This window comes from Mauremys mutica, chromosome 5 (assembly GCF_020497125.1).
Source record: "Mauremys mutica isolate MM-2020 ecotype Southern chromosome 5, ASM2049712v1, whole genome shotgun sequence".
NCBI classification, from domain to species: domain Eukaryota; kingdom Metazoa; phylum Chordata; order Testudines; family Geoemydidae; genus Mauremys; species Mauremys mutica.
The window spans coordinates 21,945,873-21,966,062 of record NC_059076.1 but is presented as its reverse complement, the minus strand read 5'-3'; the positions used below and the strand labels follow the sequence as shown (position 1 = coordinate 21,966,062).

At 42.7% G+C, this 20,190-nt stretch overlaps 1 protein-coding gene and 1 long non-coding RNA gene across 4 annotated transcripts in view; one reads left to right on the top strand and one right to left on the bottom strand.

The window, feature by feature from the left end:
* The window catches only part of LOC123371450, a 10,656-nt gene extending 3,705 nt beyond the window's left edge, over positions 1 to 6,951 (bottom strand). Inside the window, exons 1-5 of one of the 2 annotated variants that reach the window (XR_006579801.1) lie at positions 6,787 to 6,951; positions 5,142 to 5,290; positions 3,905 to 3,961; positions 2,701 to 2,855; positions 1,656 to 1,766 (exon numbers count right to left, since the gene is read on the bottom strand). This is a non-coding gene — a long non-coding RNA (uncharacterized LOC123371450). The other variant, XR_006579800.1, reaches the window with a different exon arrangement.
* COQ2 (coenzyme Q2, polyprenyltransferase) lies at positions 4,752 to 20,190 on the top strand. Of its 2 annotated transcripts, none has more exons than XM_045019088.1 (7): positions 4,752 to 4,879; positions 9,541 to 9,707; positions 13,858 to 13,979; positions 14,243 to 14,328; positions 16,655 to 16,788; positions 17,216 to 17,404; positions 19,663 to 20,190. In XM_045019088.1, the coding sequence occupies exons 1-7, from the start codon at positions 4,801 to 4,803 to the stop codon at positions 19,816 to 19,818; spliced, it is 933 nt and encodes a 310-aa protein (XP_044875023.1). In that variant the 5' UTR covers positions 4,752 to 4,800; the 3' UTR covers positions 19,819 to 20,190. The 2 variants fall into 2 exon arrangements, with proteins under 2 accessions (XP_044875023.1, XP_044875022.1); XM_045019087.1 differs by lacking the exon at positions 4,752 to 4,879 and adding an exon at positions 6,974 to 7,242.

Below are 20,190 nucleotides of genomic sequence, written 5' to 3'. Positions count from 1 at the left end.
GGTGTAGAGCTCTAAGTGTACTTATGACTAATATCCATCCTTGAGGAAATTTTCATTTTTGTGAAATCTCTGTGATAAGTTGCATTCTGTGACAAAGTAGAACTTTGATTACTGAGCCCAGATTTACTGCAGCTCTGTTTCTGAAGATTAGCTATCGTGGAGCATAAAAATTTATGCACTGCAATATTTTATACACATAAACACACACATGATGATCTACTGCTATCACTGAAATCAATAGGAGTTTGACCATTGATTTAAATTGGAGCAAAGCAGGCTTTTGTCATATAAATGCTGCTTCTCTGATTATGAAAAGGATTCAGCAGGCCCGTAACATCTAATGTACATTGTTGACTGGATGCAGTAACAATAACTCCACATGATTAATAGTGGATCACTAGTGATATCAATCCTTTTTAAAAATAGCCATTATATCTACATACTGGATAACAATGGAACTCATAGTACCATCTCTTTTACCATAGAATTACACTGTAACTGGGCTTGTGATTGAAGACTTTCATTTCACTTTGCTATACATGGATGGTCACAGTGGTCAGCAACTGTGGGTTCCCCTGTGGATCATGGTGTTCTTTACAGGATGTTTTACTGCCTTAAAGACTATTCTACAGCCGAACAATGAATGGAATAAACTGGGTGACACTCTGAACTGTACTGTTTTTCTCTGTTTCCAGTTCTCCCTCTTAGGATAATTTCAATGGATTTAAAGTTAAGTTTGTAGAGCTTCTGTCAGGTCTGTCACACTGAAAGGGAGGGAGGCTGTGGCATGAGACACCACTTAGCCTCCTGGGGAAGTACAGAGGTCACAGAGTCATGATGATTTGATTCCTGATACTGCACAGTCACCTGAAGCTTCTTTTGTAAGAGGCTTCCTGTTATAAATGATTCTTGCTAAATCAGCATATCAACCTCTTGCATAGTAAGAGAATGGACTCAACCCATTTGTTTGGGGGTAAGAAGAGAATGTCTACAAAAATAGGTGTCCAGAATAGCTGCAGGGGCAATGGGCAGTAATGGCAAGATAGCAATTGTCCAGTGGCTTTGTCATCACAATGGCCGTCAAGACCTGAGTTCTATTCTTGCTTCTGCCACTCACTGTGTAGCCTTGAACAATTTACTTAACCTTTCTGCGGTCAGCCTCTCTATTTGCAGAAGAGAATAAATATTTCCCTACTTTTGTAAAAACAATGAGAAGTCCTTGGGTGAAAGGAGCTCTCCATGTGTACTATACTCATAATACAACTTTTGCAGTGAAAACGCATCCATGACAAAAATGTTAACTGTAAGGTGCATTCATATCCAAATCAGGCAGGCACCTTGCTCAATGAGCTACACAGAGATTTTGGTTAAAAAACAAACCTATAAATTTATAGTGTGAAATTAGCCACCAGAGGGAGCAATTACTTAAACTATGCTACAAAGTTCATCTCCTCAATTCATAACAAGTGCTCTCTGTATTTCTAGTCCAGTACTGTCCAGCCCAAGCATTCAAGAATCAGGAGTAAGGCCTTAAAAATCATTAGATTTTTTTTAAAGTTTTTTTTTTTATTTTGCCTTCCAGTTACTGAGCCTTTAGAGTGCACACAGGTGATTTATTCAGGCTTTTCTCCTCCACCAGGGAAGTTGAAACTTACTTTTTTAAAGGAAACTGAGATCCTCACATAATTAGTTGCCTCCAGGAGCTGGGACTTTAAAATATGTGAAATACCACAAGCTCTGGTAATGGTGATGATGGACTTTGTAATCTGAATGCAAATTGTAATAGGAGATTGTAAATTGTAAAGGGAAATTAGTAAAATACCAAGATAGAGCTATGACAGGCACATCCAAATCATACATGTGAAAAATGTTTATCACATATAATCTGTAAAATAAGATTTAAATCTATTAGGCATCAAAGCCAGCATATATAAAAATTCCATAAACAATATCAGGTAGTATTAATACTACTAAATTAAGTAGTAAGAAGAGGCTTTGATAAATAGCTGAAGTGAAGTACTGTAATTAAAGAACTTAAAAGTTCTTCACATTTTAATTTATAAATCCCATTATTTTTAATGTATGTTGCCAAATGCACTTAGCAGAAAAGTTGAAAGCCTTTGGTGGGAGTTGGTAGATAAACAGCAAAGGCACAAAGATCCACACACAAAAAGCATGGATTTTTTTGTAAGAGCAAATGTATTGGGAGTAGATGTAAACTTAAATATTAGTTCATAGAAATTAGAGATGGAAAAGACCTATTGGGTTATTTAGTCCATCCTCCAGTCAATCCATGATTGTTCTCTACATTGTATACTCTGTTGTTTTGTTCAATCTTTGGGGGACTATTCCACAGTCCAACAGATCTAAGAGTCAGGAAGTTTTTCTTAATATTCAGCTAAATTTTCATTTCCTTTAACTACCTTGCGGTTATTTCATTTCTTCCCCTTAAACATTTCCTCTTACTGACTTTCTACTCATATCAATTATACATAACTATCATGTCCACCCTCTTAGTCAACATTTATAACTAACTTTTCCTTATAGTCAATCTTTCCAGTTCCCTAATTAATTGCTCATTGCTGAACTCACTGCAATTTGCTTAAGTGTTTCTGGTACTGAGTAGCCCAGAACTGAACACAATATATTAGGTGTAGTCTCAGAAGTTCTATCCGAAACACAATGTAAAAATAGCACTACCTTGTATAACAAAAATGCAGCTCTTTCTGTGTAGACAGTCATATCTGCTGACTTTAGTAAGCAAGGTACATTTGTATTGCTTTTTACTCCCTCCCATTCTGCAGTGGCCAACAGCTCTGAGATATGCCTTGATGAACAGTTCCAATCAGTTACACCTGTGCAAATTCAAAGACAACACCAGGGTTGAAGAGATGTCAGAAGACATCATTTGGCCTGCAGAAACTTCTGTGGCAGAGGTGAGTAAGAAGGAAAGAACCCAGCTTGACTATTTTCAGGGCTTGCATTTAGTTAGAAAGAAATATCCTTTGTTTTTGTAGACTGAGTCTATCTTATGTGGAAATCGAGACAGCATGAACAGCAATGTGTCGTCCTCCTCCCCCCCGCCCATGCCATTTTTAGAATTACTTTAAAAAAAAATGCAATTTAGAGATTTGTAATATGTGAAAACATTACAGTGGATACAGAAACTGACTGAAATTAAAGTCCAGGCCTACAGAGGAAAATAATATGAACTAAAGTTAAAATAAAAATGTTAAAATGTCAAGTCATTAATTCAAAGAAACACCATCAGGCTAGCTTAGGACCTGAAACATATTTAAAACACATGGAGACTAAGTTTTGTTGTTAAAATATCTGTCACTGTTTTGATGTCCCTAGCTCTGCAGTGGGGAATGTATGACATTCTGGGGTGCAATCCAGACCAGTAAGGAGCTGAGTCACTCCAGCAACACAACCTTGGGTGCTTCACAATGCTTCACTGTTATAGCTTACAACTTGGGTTGCTCACAATCAGCTTGCTAGCACACAGGTCACACCCTGACCAGCCAAGGATCAGCCACACTCTGTCTTCCAGCAGCATTGGTTACTATTTTCAGCGTGATCCCAATGCACTCCCCGTCCTGAATTCCCCCCCCCCCCCCAAAAAATGTGTGTTATGCAGTGTCCAGACCGCTCCTAGACAATCCAGATATACTAGCTCCATTGCCCCCTCTAAAGGGTAAGTACCCACCAATGCTACCTTAAATTAAGTTACCCAAACAATTCACAACACTGGATTAGTTTTAATTAAAGAATAAAACAAATTTATTTAACTATAAAGAGATGGATTTCAAGTGAGTACAAGTAATGAGGCATTAAAGTCAGAAAAGGTTACAAGAAAAATAAAGCTAAAGCGCTTTAGCGCTTCAGTGTAGACACTACTTACTCTGACAGGAGGGGGTCTCCATTGGCATAGGTAATCCATCTCCTTGAGAGGTGTTAGCTAGGTCAACAGAAGAATTTGTCCATTCACCTAGCGCTGTTTCCACCAGGACTTAGGTCAGTTTAACTATGCTGCTCAGGGGTGTGGATTTTTCACACCCCTGTGTGACAACGCAGTTATGCTGACCTAATTTTCTAGTGTAGACTAGGCCTAAATTTGTTTTTCCACTGATTTAGTCCTTATACCAATTTAACTGTTTGTATTTTAGGTTAGAAAGGTCACTCCTGGGATCTCTGTATTTTCTCCTAATTAGAAAATAGGCCAGCCTACTACAACTGCTCTTGATGGAGATGTGAGGAAGGCAATGCTTAGTGAAATCTGCTACTGCTTAGGGATGGGAAAAGTAAGAGTCTCATCTTCCAATATATACCTTGGGTGAGGGGAATTATTTAAGGATAGGAAGGGGTTCTTGGTGAAGGGCATTAGGCGCAAATGGTTGGGGGCAAGCAGCTTTCTGGGGCTGTAGAAGAGTGCACAATACCCTGCCCCCCCCCTTTTTTTTTTAAATTGCTGCGCTTCAAACTTCAAGAGAAGCTTCTGAGCTCAAATGACCTAAACTCACAGATGGGTGCCCTGGGCTATAGAGTCATTCATTCCCCTGCCTCTCGGGCCACATGACCGTTTAAGTATTTACAACAGTGGAATCCTCAGAGATCAGAGAAAGATGGGGAATGACTCCATGGGTAGGGCACCCACCTGGAAGAGGGGAGACAGTGACTCCAGTCCACCTGCTCCAATCACTCTTTCATTATTTAATCCACAGTGGAGCACCTTCAGCAGGAAAGACTGAGGGAGCCCCACATCATAATAGCCCAGAGCTCAGCAGTTAGAGCTCTCCTATGAGAGGTGGGAGACCCCTATTCAAATCCTTTCTCCCCCAGTGGCAGAGAGGAGGAAACTGGGTTTCTCACATCCCAGGTGAGTACTCCAGCCACTGTGCTAAAAGTAATAAGGTGAGCACTCCCACTCCCTCCTCTTGCTGTTTTGTGTGAAGCAAGGGAGATCCCACAAGAGGAGCCTAACCTGCCTGACTCCAGACAGCAGTTTCCTGTTTGTGGCTTGCTAAATAAAGGGAGATGTCTATTTCCAACACCACTCAGGTTGACATCTCCCATTGGCTAGTTTAGCAGCTCCCCACCTAGCATGCTGACTTTTGTGAATTGCATCCCTAGGCACTTACCTCTCCCTACTCATTCTGCAGAGAGCTTAGGCACCTGAGTCTTCATGGTGAACTGCAGTGTTGTTCCTGGGACTTCCTAGGCACCATGACCCTCAGTGTTTCAACACCTTTGTGAATCCCAGCCTTAATCTGTGCTTCTATTTCCCCATCTATAAATTGTGATGATGATGTATAATTACCCCACAGGGTTGGTGTGAGCCTTACTCACTGTTTGTGAAGTACTTCTAGTTCTTCACGTGGAAGGTTCTTTCAAAGTGTTGGCAGTGGTTATTTCATAAGTAACCATGTATTATATTAGTAATAGGGTTGCTGCCTAGCCAGTTTCCAACTGGCTTGGATGGTTTTTTCTACTGCCTTACTGGTTGCAATGTTTTTGTTTTGTTCTCTCTTATCTGTAAGCTATTCACACGTGCGGCAGCACAAATGGGTGTGCTGCAAACTTCTAACTACCACATACGTCACATGTCTGGGAGTGCCACCAGTGCCACACCCAGGGCCTGCTCTGTGCGCTGGTCCCTCAATATGCCCAAACCATGGTGGCTGAGGCTCCTGGCACTGGGAAATGGGAAAGATGGGATTGGGAAGGACAGGTAGACCCAAGACTTGCTATTATGGAGCAGGAAACAGTGGGGAGCGGGGGGGGGAGGGGGGGGGGAGGGGGAGGAGCAGTGGCTCCTGGGAAGGCACGGATGTAGGGGCTTATGGGCCAGGGGTCAGTCTGGGGGAAGTGGTGGGCACCTAAGAAGGTAAAAGGAAGATTGGGCTGGTGTGTGCTCAAGAATGCCAGGGAGGGGAAAGGAGGTCTGGCTGGTGGTAGGCACGGCAATGGCCACTTTCTCTGCATCTGAGGTGGTGACCCTAATTAATATGAGGAAAGGAGATGGTTAAGAAGTGACTTTTGGTTTGACAAGATTAATGGTAGCCAGGAGGCTTTTGGGAATCAGACTTATAACAGAAGGAAGGGGTGGCTTAAGAACTGAGAGAAGCTTGTTGTCCTGCCCTGGAGAAATGGAAATGAGTGGTGGGCACAGCCACAGGCTCTGCCAGCGACAGAGGGCATCACTCCTGGAAGTTCATAGGATGAGACACCAAGAATTCAGGGCAATGGCAGGGGAAAATCCAGATGAGCGATGAAGGGAGCAAACGGCATTGTGCACAGCAGGGAGCTAAAGGTTCAGCTTCCCCGCTGGGAGCAGGAATGCGGTGCTGCCACCGGGGACCTTCCGGCGACGTTACTGATTGCTGGGGTTCTCCGCACAGGGCCCGCGCTCACAATCCCGGCACCCCGGCTCTCAGTGCAAACGCCAGGGCCCGGCTTGGAGGGGTGCGGGGAGAAAGGGGCCAAGGGCCCGTGGGGCCGAGGGCTCCGCCATCACAAGGGGCGAAGTCCCCACCCGTTGTTGAGGGCAGGTATTTCCCGTGGGCCAGGCCGGGCCTGGGGGCTCTAGGGGCTTTCCCCCAGCTCTGCGGCGCAGACACTGGGACTAGCGGGCAGCCTGGCCCGGCAGGCCGCGGGGGAGGGGACGGTTATGCGGCGTCGCGTGGCCAGGGCTTTGCGCTCACCGCCCACAACGTGCGGGGGGGGAGGCAGGGCCGTGGCCACGATGAGAGGCACCGCCGTAGCCGGGGGGGGAGGGGACCGCACCACGCGCCGCGCGGGGGTGGCTCAGGAGGGGCCTGAGGCGAAGCGACTGAACTTCTTCGCGCCCTTCGGGAGGGGGAGGGGTGGGCACGGGCAGCAGCGAGGGAAAGAGCTGCGCACGCGCAGTACTTCACGGCGAGACGGAGACCGAGAGGGAGCGTCCCCACGGCTGACGTCATCAGGCTGCGCGCGCCCCGCCGCCGGCAGTGGGCAGCATGGCGGCTCTGGTAGCGCGGCTCTGCCGGGCCCCTGGAACCGCCGCCGGGCCCCTCCGCCTCCTCCGCGCCGCGCTCGCTGCCCCGACCCACGGCGCCCCCGGCTCGCCGCTGGGCCTGGGCCTGGGCCGGGAGGCGGGGAGCGGGAGGCGGCCGCTGAGCTTCTCCGCGGCGGGGCTGGTGAGCTCGGCCCCCGGCCCGCTGCAGCCCTACCTGCGGCTCATGAGGCTGGACAAGCCCATCGGTGAGTCCCGGCGGGGCGGGGCGGGGCACGGAGCCGCCCTCCGCCCCCGCGTGCGGGAGCCCGGGCTCGGCGCCTGGCTCCGCGTCAGCCCGCGGGCCCGGCTGTCCAAGGGGCTGAGCCGCCGCCGGGCGCAAGCGCTGTCCGCAGCTGCGGCAAGCCCCGGATTGGCCGGAGCTGGCCCTGGGCAGCGCGGGTGGCGCGGTGGATGGTTGCTGCTCACTCATGCCCTCGGACGCACCCGGCCTTGGCCATTATCGGGCCACAGGATGTCGGGCTAGAGATGGAGAATTGGTCTGACCCAGTGTGGCCATTCCTGTGTTCTACAGCAGGCGCTGGTTCCCCTCTCCTTGGGGAGTGATGTGCCTCTGCCACACCGGGATGTTGCGAGGATAAACTCCATGAAGGCTGCTGCAATTACTGGGGCCTTCAGGGGGGAGGGATCATAGAAATGTGAAGTGTGGCTATAAAAATGGATTTCAGCAGCATTCACCTGCCAAGAGACTGCTGGATTGTCTATCTGCTGCAAAGTGTGTCTAGTCTGTGCAGTCTCTGATCATTTTTTTGGTGTACAACTTTCAAAACCACCATTCGTCCTACCACAATCGAAAACTCCTTGTTGTTTGAGCCACAAAAAAGACTTTTAAGTACAAACTGCTTTTTGAGTTTGAGAGCACTTTTCTTTACAAAAGAAATTCCAGTGTTTGTTTTACAAAAATCATGTTATAATAATACACCTCCACCCTGATATAACACAAATTCAGATATAACGCGGTAAAGCAGTGCTCCAGGGGGGCAGGGCTGCATGCGTCAGTGGATCAAAGCAAGTTCAATATAACACGGTTTCACCTATAACGCAGTAAGATTTTTTTGGCTCCTGAGGACAGCATTATAGCGAGGTAGTGGTGTACTTCACGCAACAGAAGTCTAGTAATATAAAACACTTAAGGATCATTCAGGACAAAAGGATTGATTAACTGTTTTACAGGTGATCTAGTAAAGCACCACTCAAAGGATCAGGTGCTGACAGTTTGGTGCCCAGCAACACTGTACAATTATGGGAGAGGAAAATGTTTCTCAAGGACAGTAAGGCAAATCTCTACACTTGTATATAGTGCCCTGGGATATTTTATGTCTATGATTGTCCATATGGAGGCCTCTTCCGTCGGGGTAGTTAATCCACCTCCCCAAGAGGTGGTAGCTATGTTGATGGGAGAAGCTCTCTTGTTGACATACTGCTAAGTACGTAGATATAACTAGCTCACTAAGGAGATATAACTAGCTCACACACCTGAGCAATGTAGTTATACCAATATAGGTCTGTAATGTAGACCTGCCCTTACACGGAGCTGTTCTTCAGGTCTGGGAAACTTGCTCACAAGTTTAGACAAAGGCTAAGTTTCACCAACAAAAGCGCTGGTGTGAACAGCGCTATGTCAGCAAGAGACACTCTCCTGCCAACATAACTACTGCAGCTCGTTAGAGGTGACTTAATTATGCTGGCAGGAGAATGGCTACACGGGAGACCGTACAGCTGTGCTGCTGTAAGGTCCGTAGTGTAGACATAGCCAAAGACGTTAACACACATTTCAAGGGACCTTTTAAGGTGAAATGGCCCGTTAACACCCCTCCAGTCATAGGGGGAAAGAAAGGGAGATGGATGGCGGTGGGGGGAGAGGGGTTGTTTTATAGATTGTTGTAATAAGACAGAAATCCAGTATCCTCTATTCTTGATAGAAGGATTGCAATTTGCTTATTCAGGTCAGACAATCAATTAGTCAGCAGGTCATGTGACATTTGGAACATGAAATATTTCACAGATTGGCTGGACAATTCATATAAACTCAGGAGACAAATCCATTTTGGAATATGTCCTTGTGAATAATTGTAAAGGTAGTTAAATATTTGGTTTGGGTAGAGATGTGGAACAAAGTGACTTAGCAAGTATGTGTTGCATCTTACGTTCTCTGTAATGGCTGATTTTATAGCTACTGTTCAAACACTGCATTCCCTCCATGGTTCAGTTTTCTGTCTTTATTGGGAAAATAGACAAAGCGTCTTTATAGTCAACATTTCAGTCAAGAAGAAGAAGAAAAAAAAAATAAAGGAGCAGAATCAAATTGTGAAACTGCTGCGCCTTGCACAGATAACCATTTTAGCTGTCTCTCAGCTTTGGTGTTGCAATTTTAGAAGTTTTTAATTAGTAATTCAACACTTATGGCAACACTTTTATGGCATGCTAAAGAGTAATTCCATTTATAATTTCTCTTTTTCTAATCCCTTTCAAACTCATTTTTCTAGGAACGTGGCTGTTGTATTTGCCGTGCACATGGAGTATAGGCTTGGCAGCAGAGCCAGGCTGTTTTCCAGACTGGTATATGCTGTCACTGTTTGGTACTGGAGCGGTCCTGATGCGTGGAGCAGGCTGTACAATTAATGACATGTGGGATCGGGACTATGACAAAAAGGTAGAGAAAGCCCCATGGACTTGAAAAGAACAGACAGACTCCTCTTAATGTTTGATGAGTAAGTAAATTGCTGGCCTTTTATTGAAGTAAGCCCTCTTCTGTCTTTCACCAAGACAAACTGGTTGTTTGTCTGGTAGAAATACAGGCTTGTTTGATGAAGACTACTTCCAAGTAATCTCTCTTTTTTTTTTTTTTCCTTCCCTCCTGGTTCAGATGTAATCTGAGTAAAATGTAATAACAAGTAACCTGATGCTTACCATTAATCTTTGAATGGTAAAGGTGACTTTCTTTTTTTGTATAAGAGAGAGCCACAAGTAGTAATGCAGTAGTGGATCTTTGTTTTCTAGATAATTTGTATGTAGGATAAGGTACATCAGATAGTTACAATGTAATCAGAGCTTAATCAACATAAATCCACTTCTTGTAATGTTGTCCTAAAAACTGAGCAAAACCAACTGACATGCTTCTTTTAACCTTGCTAGCCATTATCTACCCAAGAATTATCAGGGATTTCTTTATCTGCATTTTGTAACTTTTCAGGTGTAAATTTTTGCCAAAGGTGAATTTTATACTCTCTTAATTAAACTGGTGGCTATGGTAATGTACCCCAGATAAGAACGAGCTTTTTGTAATGTCAACTTGCAGTTTCCTCAGTAATTTTACACTAAGGGCACATCTTCACTGGCAACATTAAAGCGCTGCTGCAACAGCGCTTTAACATGGCTTGTGCAGTCACGGCATAGCACTGGGAGAGAGGTAAAAAACCCACCTTCGCGAGGGGAGTAGCTACCAGCACTGGTGCACTGTCTACACTGGCACTTTATAGCACTAAAACTTGCAGTGCTCAGGGGCGTGTTTTTTCACACCCCTGAGGGAGAAAGTTGCAGCGCTGTAAAGTGCCAGTGTAGATGAGCCCTAAGAAAAAACTGGATAATTTGACACTGTTATGTTCCTGGTAATAAAAGCTGCTTCCCTTATGGAGTCACTTGCATAATTGTGGCCTAAATGGAACAAAATAATGAACTTAAATGAAATTGACACGAATGTAACAGTAAGGAGTTTGAAGTTTTATTTGTAAAATAATTTTCTATATGAATTTTAGACAGCTGTCTTCAAAAGTGGGTTGGGGGTGTTTTAGTGGTGGTATGTCTAGTTAGTGGTCATTTTGTTGATTTCCTGACTAAAACATCCCTTGCTTGGTCTTACCCACAGGTGATTTTTTCTTGAATGTTAGAGTTAAATTAGTGCAGTCATTTTTGAGTTGCATGAAGGTGAAGATGATTCTTTCTATGGCCCCAAAAATATTTTTTGTGTTTCACTTAAACTGCAGATCTATAAACTTCTAACTTTGGCATAATTGTAGTCTTAACTGAGAGAGGAAAATCGAGCCAAACTTAAAGGAAAATAGCTTAGTATTGTTAAAGTGTGCACAAACAACACTTTTTTTAATAAATTTTTTGGAGCGCTGTAAGCAGGTGGCATTCTTACCTGGCTCTGAGTACAACTGTTCTGTATAAAGTGAAAACTTACTCCTTCCCTGGGGTTTGGTTTTATTAATTTAGATAACATAAATTCAGCCTAAACTTTCTTCCCAAACTTCATTGCTCCTAGAGTTTTCCCTGCTGACCTCTCTGCCCCTGAAAGAGGTTCCATTGCCTTCTATATCCTGCTTGGAGCTAATTGAATCCGTCTGTTAGTATGACCAGGAATGACTATACAGCACCCTTATGTAGGGTTTAAGTATTTAAATGCAGGATGAGTCAACAGAAGGAGCCCTGTAACTCTATTTAATAATTCTAGAATCTTCCACCCTATTACAGACATCTTCGTACAGAAACACTTAGAATGTTTGAACAGAATTGCTTTTAAAATAGGGATATTCAGTGCAAAAAGTTAATTTCTCAATATTGCAGTGAGCGCACACATAATAAAATTCAAATCTAAACTTTCTGCAGTATCTCTAATTCAGCCTCATTACACACAATCTTGCTTTCATTTTTAAAATGCTCCATATTTTAGTAGAAGCAGCAAAGAATCCTGTGGCACCTTATAGACTAACAGACGTTTTGCAGCATGAGCTTTCGTGGGTGAATACCCACTTCTTCGGATGCAAGCAGTGGAAATTTCCAGGGGCAGATGTGTATATATAAGAAAGCAAGAAGCAAGCTAGAGATAACGAGGTTAGATCAATCAGGGAGGATGAGGCCCTGTTCCAGCAGCTGAGGTGTGAAAACCAAGGGAGGAGAAACTGGTTCTGTAATTGGCAAGCCATTCACAGTCTTTGTTTAGTCCTAAGCTGATGGTGTTAAATTTGCAGATGAACTGGAGCTCAGCAGTTTCTCTTTGAAGTCTGGTCCTAAAGTTTTTTTGCTGTAGGATGGCCACCTTAAAATCTGCTATTGTGTTGCCAGGGAGGTTGAAGTGTTCTCCTACAGGTTTTTGTATATTGCCATTCCTAATGTCTGATTTGTGTCCATTTATCCTTTTCCTTAGAGACTGTCCAGTTTGGCCGATGTACATAGCAGAGGGGCATTGCTGGCATATGATGGCATATATTACATTGGTGGACGTGCAGGTGAATGGACCGGTGATGGTGTGGCTGATCTGGTTAGGTCCTGTGACGGTATTGCTGGTGTAGATATGTGGGCAGAGTTGGCATCGAGGTTTGTTGCATGGGTTGGTTCCTGAGCTAGAGTTACTATGGTGCGGTGTGCAGTTGTTGGTGAGAATATGCTTCAGGTTGGCAGGTTGTCTGTGGGCGAGGACTGGCCTGCCACCCAAGGCCTGTGAAAGTGTGGGATCATTGTCCAGGATGGGTTGTAGATCCCTGATGATGCGTTGGAGGGGTTTGAGCTGGGGACTGTATGTGATGGCCAGTGGAGTCCTGTTGGTTTCTTTCTTGGGTTTGTCTTGCAGTAGGAGGCTTCTGGGTACACATCTGGCTCTGTTGATCTGTTTCCTTATTTCCTCGTGTGGGTACTGTAGTCTTGAGAATGCTTGGTGGAGATTTTCTAGGTGTTGGTCTCTGTCTGCGGGGTTAGAGCAGATACGGTTGTACCTCAGTGCTTGGCTGTAGACAATGGATCTTGTGGTGTGCCCGGGATGGAAGCTGGAGGCATGAAGGTAGGCATAGCAGTCGGTAGGTTTTCGGTATAGGGTGGTGTTAATGTGACCACCACTTATTTGCGCCCTGGTGTCTAGGAAGTGGACCTCCCGTGTAGAAAGGTCCAGGCTGAGGTTGATGGAAGGGTGGAAGCTGTTGAAATCATGGTGGAATTTTTCCAGAGTCTCCTTCCCATGGGTCCAGATGATGAAGATGTCATCAATGTAGCGTAGGTAGAGAAGGGGCGTGAGTGGACGGGAGCTGAGGAAGCGTTGTTCCAGGTCGGCCATAAAAATATTGGCATATTGTAGGGCCATGCGGGTGCCCATAGCGGTGCCACTGATCTGGAGATATATATTGTCATTAAATTTGAAATAGTTGTGTGTGAGGATAAAGGCACAGAGCTCAGCAACCAGTTGTGCTGTGGCATCATCAGGGATACTGTTCCTGACAGCTTGTATTCCATCAGTGTGTGGGATGTTTGTGTAGAGAGCCTCTACATCCATGGTGGCTAGGATGGTGTTTTCTGGAAGGTCACCAATGCATTGTAGTTTCCTCAGGAAATCAGTGGTGTCACGGAGATAGCTGGGAGTGCTGGTCCCAGCTTGCTCATACATACATATACATATATACATATATATCTATATCTATATCTATATCTATATCTATCTGCCCCTGGAAATTTCCACTGCTTGCATCCGAAGAAGTGGGTATTCACCCACGAAAGCTCATGCTGCAAAACGTCTGTTAGTCTATAAGGTGCCACAGGATTCTTTGCTGCTTCTACAGAACCAGACTAACACGGCTACCCCTCTGATACTTGACATATTTTAGTAGGAAGCTTTAATATTTATTCATAAATATGTACTGTATACAGGATGTGAAATGTAGTAGAGGTAATATTGGTGTAGGAACCATAACTTTTGAATTCCCTGACTCGTGGGCTTAATTTTTCCACCTTACTTTGCATTAAGAGATGAGTTTTGCCTATAATGTGTATTTTAACTCAGTATATTGGATTTAGTATTGAAACTATTCTTTCTTTAGGTTTTAAGAACAGCAAGTCGACCAATAGCTGTCGGAGATATCTCAACTTTTCAGTCCTTCGTTTTTCTTGGGGGACAGCTTAGCTTGGCTTTGTGTGTCCTTCTGTGTCTAAATTACTATAGGTAATGTACCTGTGATCTTTTATTCTTACACTATTTTGCTACCAGGCTAAAGCAAAGCATGATGAATTTCAACAGACAAGGCAGTTTTTTGAGAAAGCAACCAAATCCATGGTTTTAGAACGAAATAATACTTTCAGTCTTAACTACAGCATCACTCCTCTGATACTACAGTATTGTTTCCTAGACTAGGGAATAATGAGAGTACAATAGAATTATTTAAAGTAAACCACATAAAGTCTCTTAATGAACCTCTTTCATTACAGTATTGCCCTAGGAGCCGCCTCTCTGTCTCTTGTGATCACTTATCCACTGATGAAGAGAATCACGTATTGGCCGCAGTTGGTTTTGGGTGAGCTTCAAAATCGCTAGTTTCCCTTCTTTCAGATGTAAATTTATTTTTTTTAAGTGTTCTGGCAAAATCTTAATAGTTGAACTTCAATATCAAATGAAGTTGCCTGAAACTGCAAATAAGGTCATTGGTATGTCCCACATTTCTTAAACAGATAGTAAAACACATGGAGTTTCTTTCCCTCATGTAGTTCCTCCTTTCCCCACACTCTGGTGTTGAGAAATAATCCGTTTGTCACCTGAGTACCTAGTAGGAGATGTGGGACATTTTTCTCCCAGCCTCGGGAAATCTTTCTTAAATATGTATTTCACCCTGTATTACAATCTTAAACATTTAAATTAACTGGGGTAAACAGATGCATTGCACTGTATTCCAGATTGACCCAGTTTAGTATCCTACCTTTACATTTTTGTTTCCCATATTTTTTCCACTTTTAGGAACCATTTTTAATATCTACCACCTTTAGTAACCACCACTGTTGTGTCTGCTCTGTTCTCCTTCCATTTTTCTTCAACAGTTCTCTAGAGCTAACGAACATTAAGCTTAGGCCCGACATTTAAAAACATGCTTAACTTGAGATATATGGATAGTCCTGCTGACTTCATTGGGACTAGTCACATGTACAGCTGTTTGCAAGATGGGTGTGTGTGTCTGTGTTAAATCAGATATAATTTAGAGAAAGAATGTGTTGCTATTTATACTGTGTAATCTATAGGTAGTTAAATGTATATGAATGTTACAAACCCAATGTGATATACATTTAAGATTTTATAAAATTCATGTGGTTTATCATTGGTTGTTTTTTTTCTTCTTGTTTGAAAACTCCACTCCTCTGAAATTTAAAAAAAGAAGAAAAAAAAGTAAAAAGAAAAGATAAAACATTGCACAGTGCAATGTACTGATAACAGCTCAGCTGTCTGCTCTTCATATACCATAGGGTTTCCTCTGTTACTGTCCCTAATAGTAGCAGTTAGCCAGCATCCTCGTCAGTGCATTCTCACCAAATATTTCAGAGACTGGAATGTTAGTCACTTTCCTTCTGCTGCAGGTGCAAGAAGAGCATGGAAACCCAGGGATTGGTAGAAGGGAGACAAGTGGTGTTTCCTACTATGATCAGCACTCCTGTTTTCTCATAACTCCTTTCTTTTCCCATGAGAAAATAATAGAATAATCCTCCCTTTTCCCCCTTCCTCATGTATGAGTTCCGTGTTTCTGGGTTCATAGATTCCAAGACCAGAATGGACCATTGTGATGATCTAGTCTGACCTTGTGTATAACATAGGCCTTACAACTTCCCCAAAATAATTTCTAGGGCATGTCTTCTGGAAAAATATCCTATCTTGATTTAAAAATTGCCAGTGAGGGAGGATCCACCATGACATTCCATTGGTTAATTACCCTCACTGTTAATAATTTATGCCATTATTTCCAGACTGAATTTGTCTTGCATCAGCTTCCAGCCATTGGATAGTTATACCTTTCTCTGATAGATCAAAGAGCCTGTTATCAAATACTTGTTCCCCATGTGGGTACTTATAAACTGTAATCCATGTTGTTATAGCTGTGTTGGGTCCCAGGAGATTAGAGAGACAAGGTGGCTGAGGTGATGACTTTTACTGGAGCAGCTTTTGTTGGTGGGAGAGACAATATGTGTTGTTTAGCTGTGATGCTCTGAGTAAGTTTCCCAGACCTGAAGAAGAGCTCTTTGTAAGCTAGGAAGCTTATCTCTCTCACCAACAGAAGTTGGTACAATAAAAGATATTAGCTCACCCACCTTATGTCTCTAGACTGTAAGCAAGTCGCCTCTTAATCTTCTCTTTGTTAGACTCAAGGAGCTCAGTCTATTTAGCTTGTCACTGTAAGGCATGTTTTCTAATCCTTTAATCATTCTTGTGGCTCTTCTTTGAACCCCTTCTCAAATGTATCAACATCCTTTATGAATTGTGGGCACCACAACTGGACACAGCACTCTAGCAGTGGTCACATCAGAGCCAAATACAAAGGTAAAATAACCACCCCAGTCCTGTTCAAGTTTCCCCTGTTTATGCATCCAGGGATTGCACTAGACTTTTGGGCTACAGTGTTGCACTGGGAGCTCATGTTCAGCTGAGTGTCCCCACAACTCCTGAATCTTTTTCAGAATCCCTGCTTCCCAGGAGAGAGTCCCCCATCCTGTAAGTGTGTAGGGATTAAAAATCAAAAAAACACACAGATGCTTGAGCGTCAAATGTTGATTTAAAAAAAAATATAATTTAGATTGTTCCTGACTCTTACAGAATTATAGGCTTCTAAAAATGTATATTTTTCTTATTTTTGTTACTTACAGGACTTACATTTAATTGGGGAGCCTTACTTGGGTGGTCTGCCATCAAAGGGTCATGTGATTGGTCGGTGTGTTTGCCTCTGTACTTCTCTGGAGTTATGTGGACATTGATATATGACACCATCTATGCACATCAGGTGAAGTAATAACATTAACTGTTAACTTTCTCATTGTTAGTTATGTGTGTATTTATGTATAAAACTCACTACTTCGGACTTGCATAGCACTACTACTCTTCCCACTGCAATCAGCAGATTTAAAACCTAGAAATGCTTTTAAGAGATTCTTCTCTTATCCACTAGTTTTAAAGTGCCTTGTATACCTAGGTACATCATAGTCAATAGCAGCGATCAAGTGCTCAGCAGTTTTGAGAACCAGGCTGCTTATTTCAGTGCCTAAAAGTGGATTTAGGAGCCTAACGTTAGACACCTGTTCTTAAAAACCTTGGCCTTAAGGCAGAGCCTTTTCTATTACATCCCTAAAACTACTTTCCCCACCCACGACGTCTCAACTTGTGAATTGCTAAGGGTATTATGTTTTTTCTAATAACCTTCTTTATTCTAGGATAAAAGAGATGACATGGTCATTGGTGTGAAGTCAACAGCACTACGGTTCAATGAAAACACAAAGCAATGGCTCAGTGGCTTCAGTGTTGCAATGCTCGTGGGTCTGAGTGTGGCAGGAATAAACTGTGAACAGACTTTCCTCTATTACACAGCTGTGGCTGCCATCGGTGCTCACTTAGCTCACCAGGTTTGATATGATTTTTGTATTTCTTTTCCAAGTGGAAGCTCTAGATTTCAAATCCTGTATCAGTTTACCTAAAATATTCCGCCATCTTGTCTCAAACTGCTGCAGCAAAAAGAAGGCTTTTTAATAACAGCTACAGGCAGGTCTGTCTTTATACACCTAAGCATATAGCAGCCTTTTCTCTTCTCCTAATGTGTTTATTGTAGCCATCACCATGCCATTTTGATGCATGACTTAGAGTACAATAGGTTCATAATAGAGTAGAACCTCAGAGTTTCAAACACCTCAGAAATGGAAGTTGTTTGTTACTCTGAAATATTTGTAACTCTGAACAAAATGTTATGATTGTTCTTTCAAAAGTTTACAACTGAACATTGACCTAATACCGCTTTGAAACTTTATTATGCAGAAGAAAAATGCAGCTTTCCCTTTATTTTTTTAGTAGTTTGCATTTACTACTGTACTGTATTTGCTTTTTTCTTTTCCTCTGCTGCTGCTGCCTGATTGTACTTCTGGTTCCAAATGAGGTGTGTGGTTGACTGGTCAGTTTGTAACTCTGGTGTTGGTTACTCTGAGGTTCTACTATTCATTAGGATCATTCACTTAAATTAAAAGGTGTATAAAGGTTAATGAGGGGGAAAACTAAATGGCTCAGTGGCTTGCCAATGGATGCAGAATCTTAAATGGGGTTATGCTCTGAAAAACAGCAATGGAAAAATGACGTTTTTGTCTCCCAGTAACTCAGTGAAATTGGCACCGCTTACAAGTGAATACATATTTTCTAACTGCAAGCCCTGCAAACTCAGTCTGGGATCTGAAAGGCAGTCGGGGTTCCCTTTGTCTCATACTTTATCACCAATTGCAAATATCTACAATTGTAATTCAGTTAACAATTCTGTGTAAGTGCCAGGAAACAGTCCAGTTCACTGTCTCATACCTATATTGGTTTTAGTGATATGATGAGTAAAATATAGTAAAAATCCACTTACTTTAATCAATAGAATGAGCAGCTGGGACTCATTTTTATATACATTTTATAAATTCAGTCATCAGTTCATATCCAGACCTAGCTTGTAGTGATGGTAAGTAGTCTGTAGAAAATGAACCGGTGGTCTCAGTAGTAGACTGGTGGTAGTAGAAGTGTAGAGGTAGTTCCTGGTAATAGAGAAGAGTCCATATCCCAGCTTGCAGCCTTGTTAGTAGTTAAGAATATCATTGGCATGCAGTCTGATCTATGATCTCCCCCACATCACGGTTGTGAGGTGCATTAGGGTGATTTGGGGAAGCTCGCACATCTGATATGGTGCTGTCCTCTATGGATAGATTTCATTCTCGGACTGCTGGCCTGGCATCTTTCATGAGCACTAAATTCCCTCTTTCTAATTGTGCAAATATTGAATGGCCAGAATTCCCTTACATGGGAGTTTGCACGGCATGAGAATTTCTATTCTCCAGACCAGGTAGGCGTGGATATTTGAGAATGAAAATATAAGACTCTGTGGGGAGGGGAGTATAGAACAGTTATCAAGAACAACATAACGGATCATTCGTCCCTGTGCCCATGCAAATGCATACACAGAAGTGATATTCGGAAGGTAATTAGGTATTTAACTGTCTTTAGTTTGGTAGCTGTTATGACCTTTTTCAGAAAGTTAATTGCAGTTGTCTTTTGCTATTCTTTTAATGCCCTCTCATCTCTTTTCCCACATGCCCCCGTCTTGCACTTGCTTCTCTGTTGCTTGGTCGTCATCCTGTTTTGTACACTGAACATCCCACTGCAACTCATTTTAAGTAGCAGTGTTCCCCAGTGGAGGCAGCTAGGCTGGCTAATCCTTATTTCCAGCTGCTATTGCAGGTCTCCTGTGAGTTTTCTGTGGATGACAATTTGAGAACCCCTTTCCTGTGAACTCTCGTGTGTGTTTGTATTGAATCTTTGAGCCAGTTTTTTAAAGGTACAGATAATACCCTATGCACCTGTTGTCTGTATCTTTTGGTGCTTAAATACCTTTAAAAAATCTGGTCCTTAGTATCCATACATGTTACTCATTATCTGTACCTTTCTGGTATATCTTCATCCATTTGTCAAGCGCATTTAGGCAGACCTCTGTGTCTGTATCTAATCCAGTGCAGGCACCAAAGCTAGCATGTGTGGAGCTCATTTTGAGTCCCTTGAGGTAGGGACCTGTGTCTTCTCTGAAGTGTCTGGCATGCTTGTGGTACTATAGATAATAACAACAGAACATTATACTGTACTTTCACAGATTTACACTTTGGACATACACAAACCTGAAGACTGTTGGAAGAAGTTTACCTCTAACCGCACAATCGGACTTCTACTTTTCATAGGGATTGTAACTGGAAATTTATGGAAAAGAAAAGATCCCAAAGAAATGAATGTAATCAACACTGATATTTAGTCATTATTTTAAAAAAAAAAAAAAACTATTCAAACGTAAAAGCACCTTATCCGCAACTGCTACTAGTTTTGCTTAATTAAAATATTTGGCCAAAGCGTCTGTTTTTAAGAAGATACTTCAGCAAACAGAATTATTGTTAGTGTGTGCCTTGTGAATACACTTTAAAGACTAAACTAGCAGTGGTCTTGGCAACTAAGCTTCTCTGCTGCTTGTGGTGATCTTTTATTGTAAAATCCCTGTCCTCCCTCTTGCAAGGAATCTTTTGTAAAATGTTGACTACTGCCCTGGTAGTCTGTAAAACTCTAAGTAGGTTTCTTAGAGTCATGGTTCATGTGAAAATGTAGTAATTTTGTAATATAAAATAAAACCTAC

What these genes read in the sequence shown, in the direction of transcription:
- COQ2 (XM_045019087.1), top strand. Translation starts at nt 6,999, where the DNA reads ATGGCGGCTCTGGTAGCGCGGCTCTGCCGGGCCCCTGGAACCGCCGCC. An exon ending in GAGGCTGGACAAGCCCATCG is followed by an intron (nt 7,243 to 9,540) that starts GTGAGTCCCGGC and finishes TCATTTTTCTAG; the next exon opens with GAACGTGGCTGTTGTATTTG. An exon ending in ACACCATCTATGCACATCAG is followed by an intron (nt 16,789 to 17,215) that starts GTGAAGTAATAA and finishes TCTTTATTCTAG; the next exon opens with GATAAAAGAGATGACATGGT.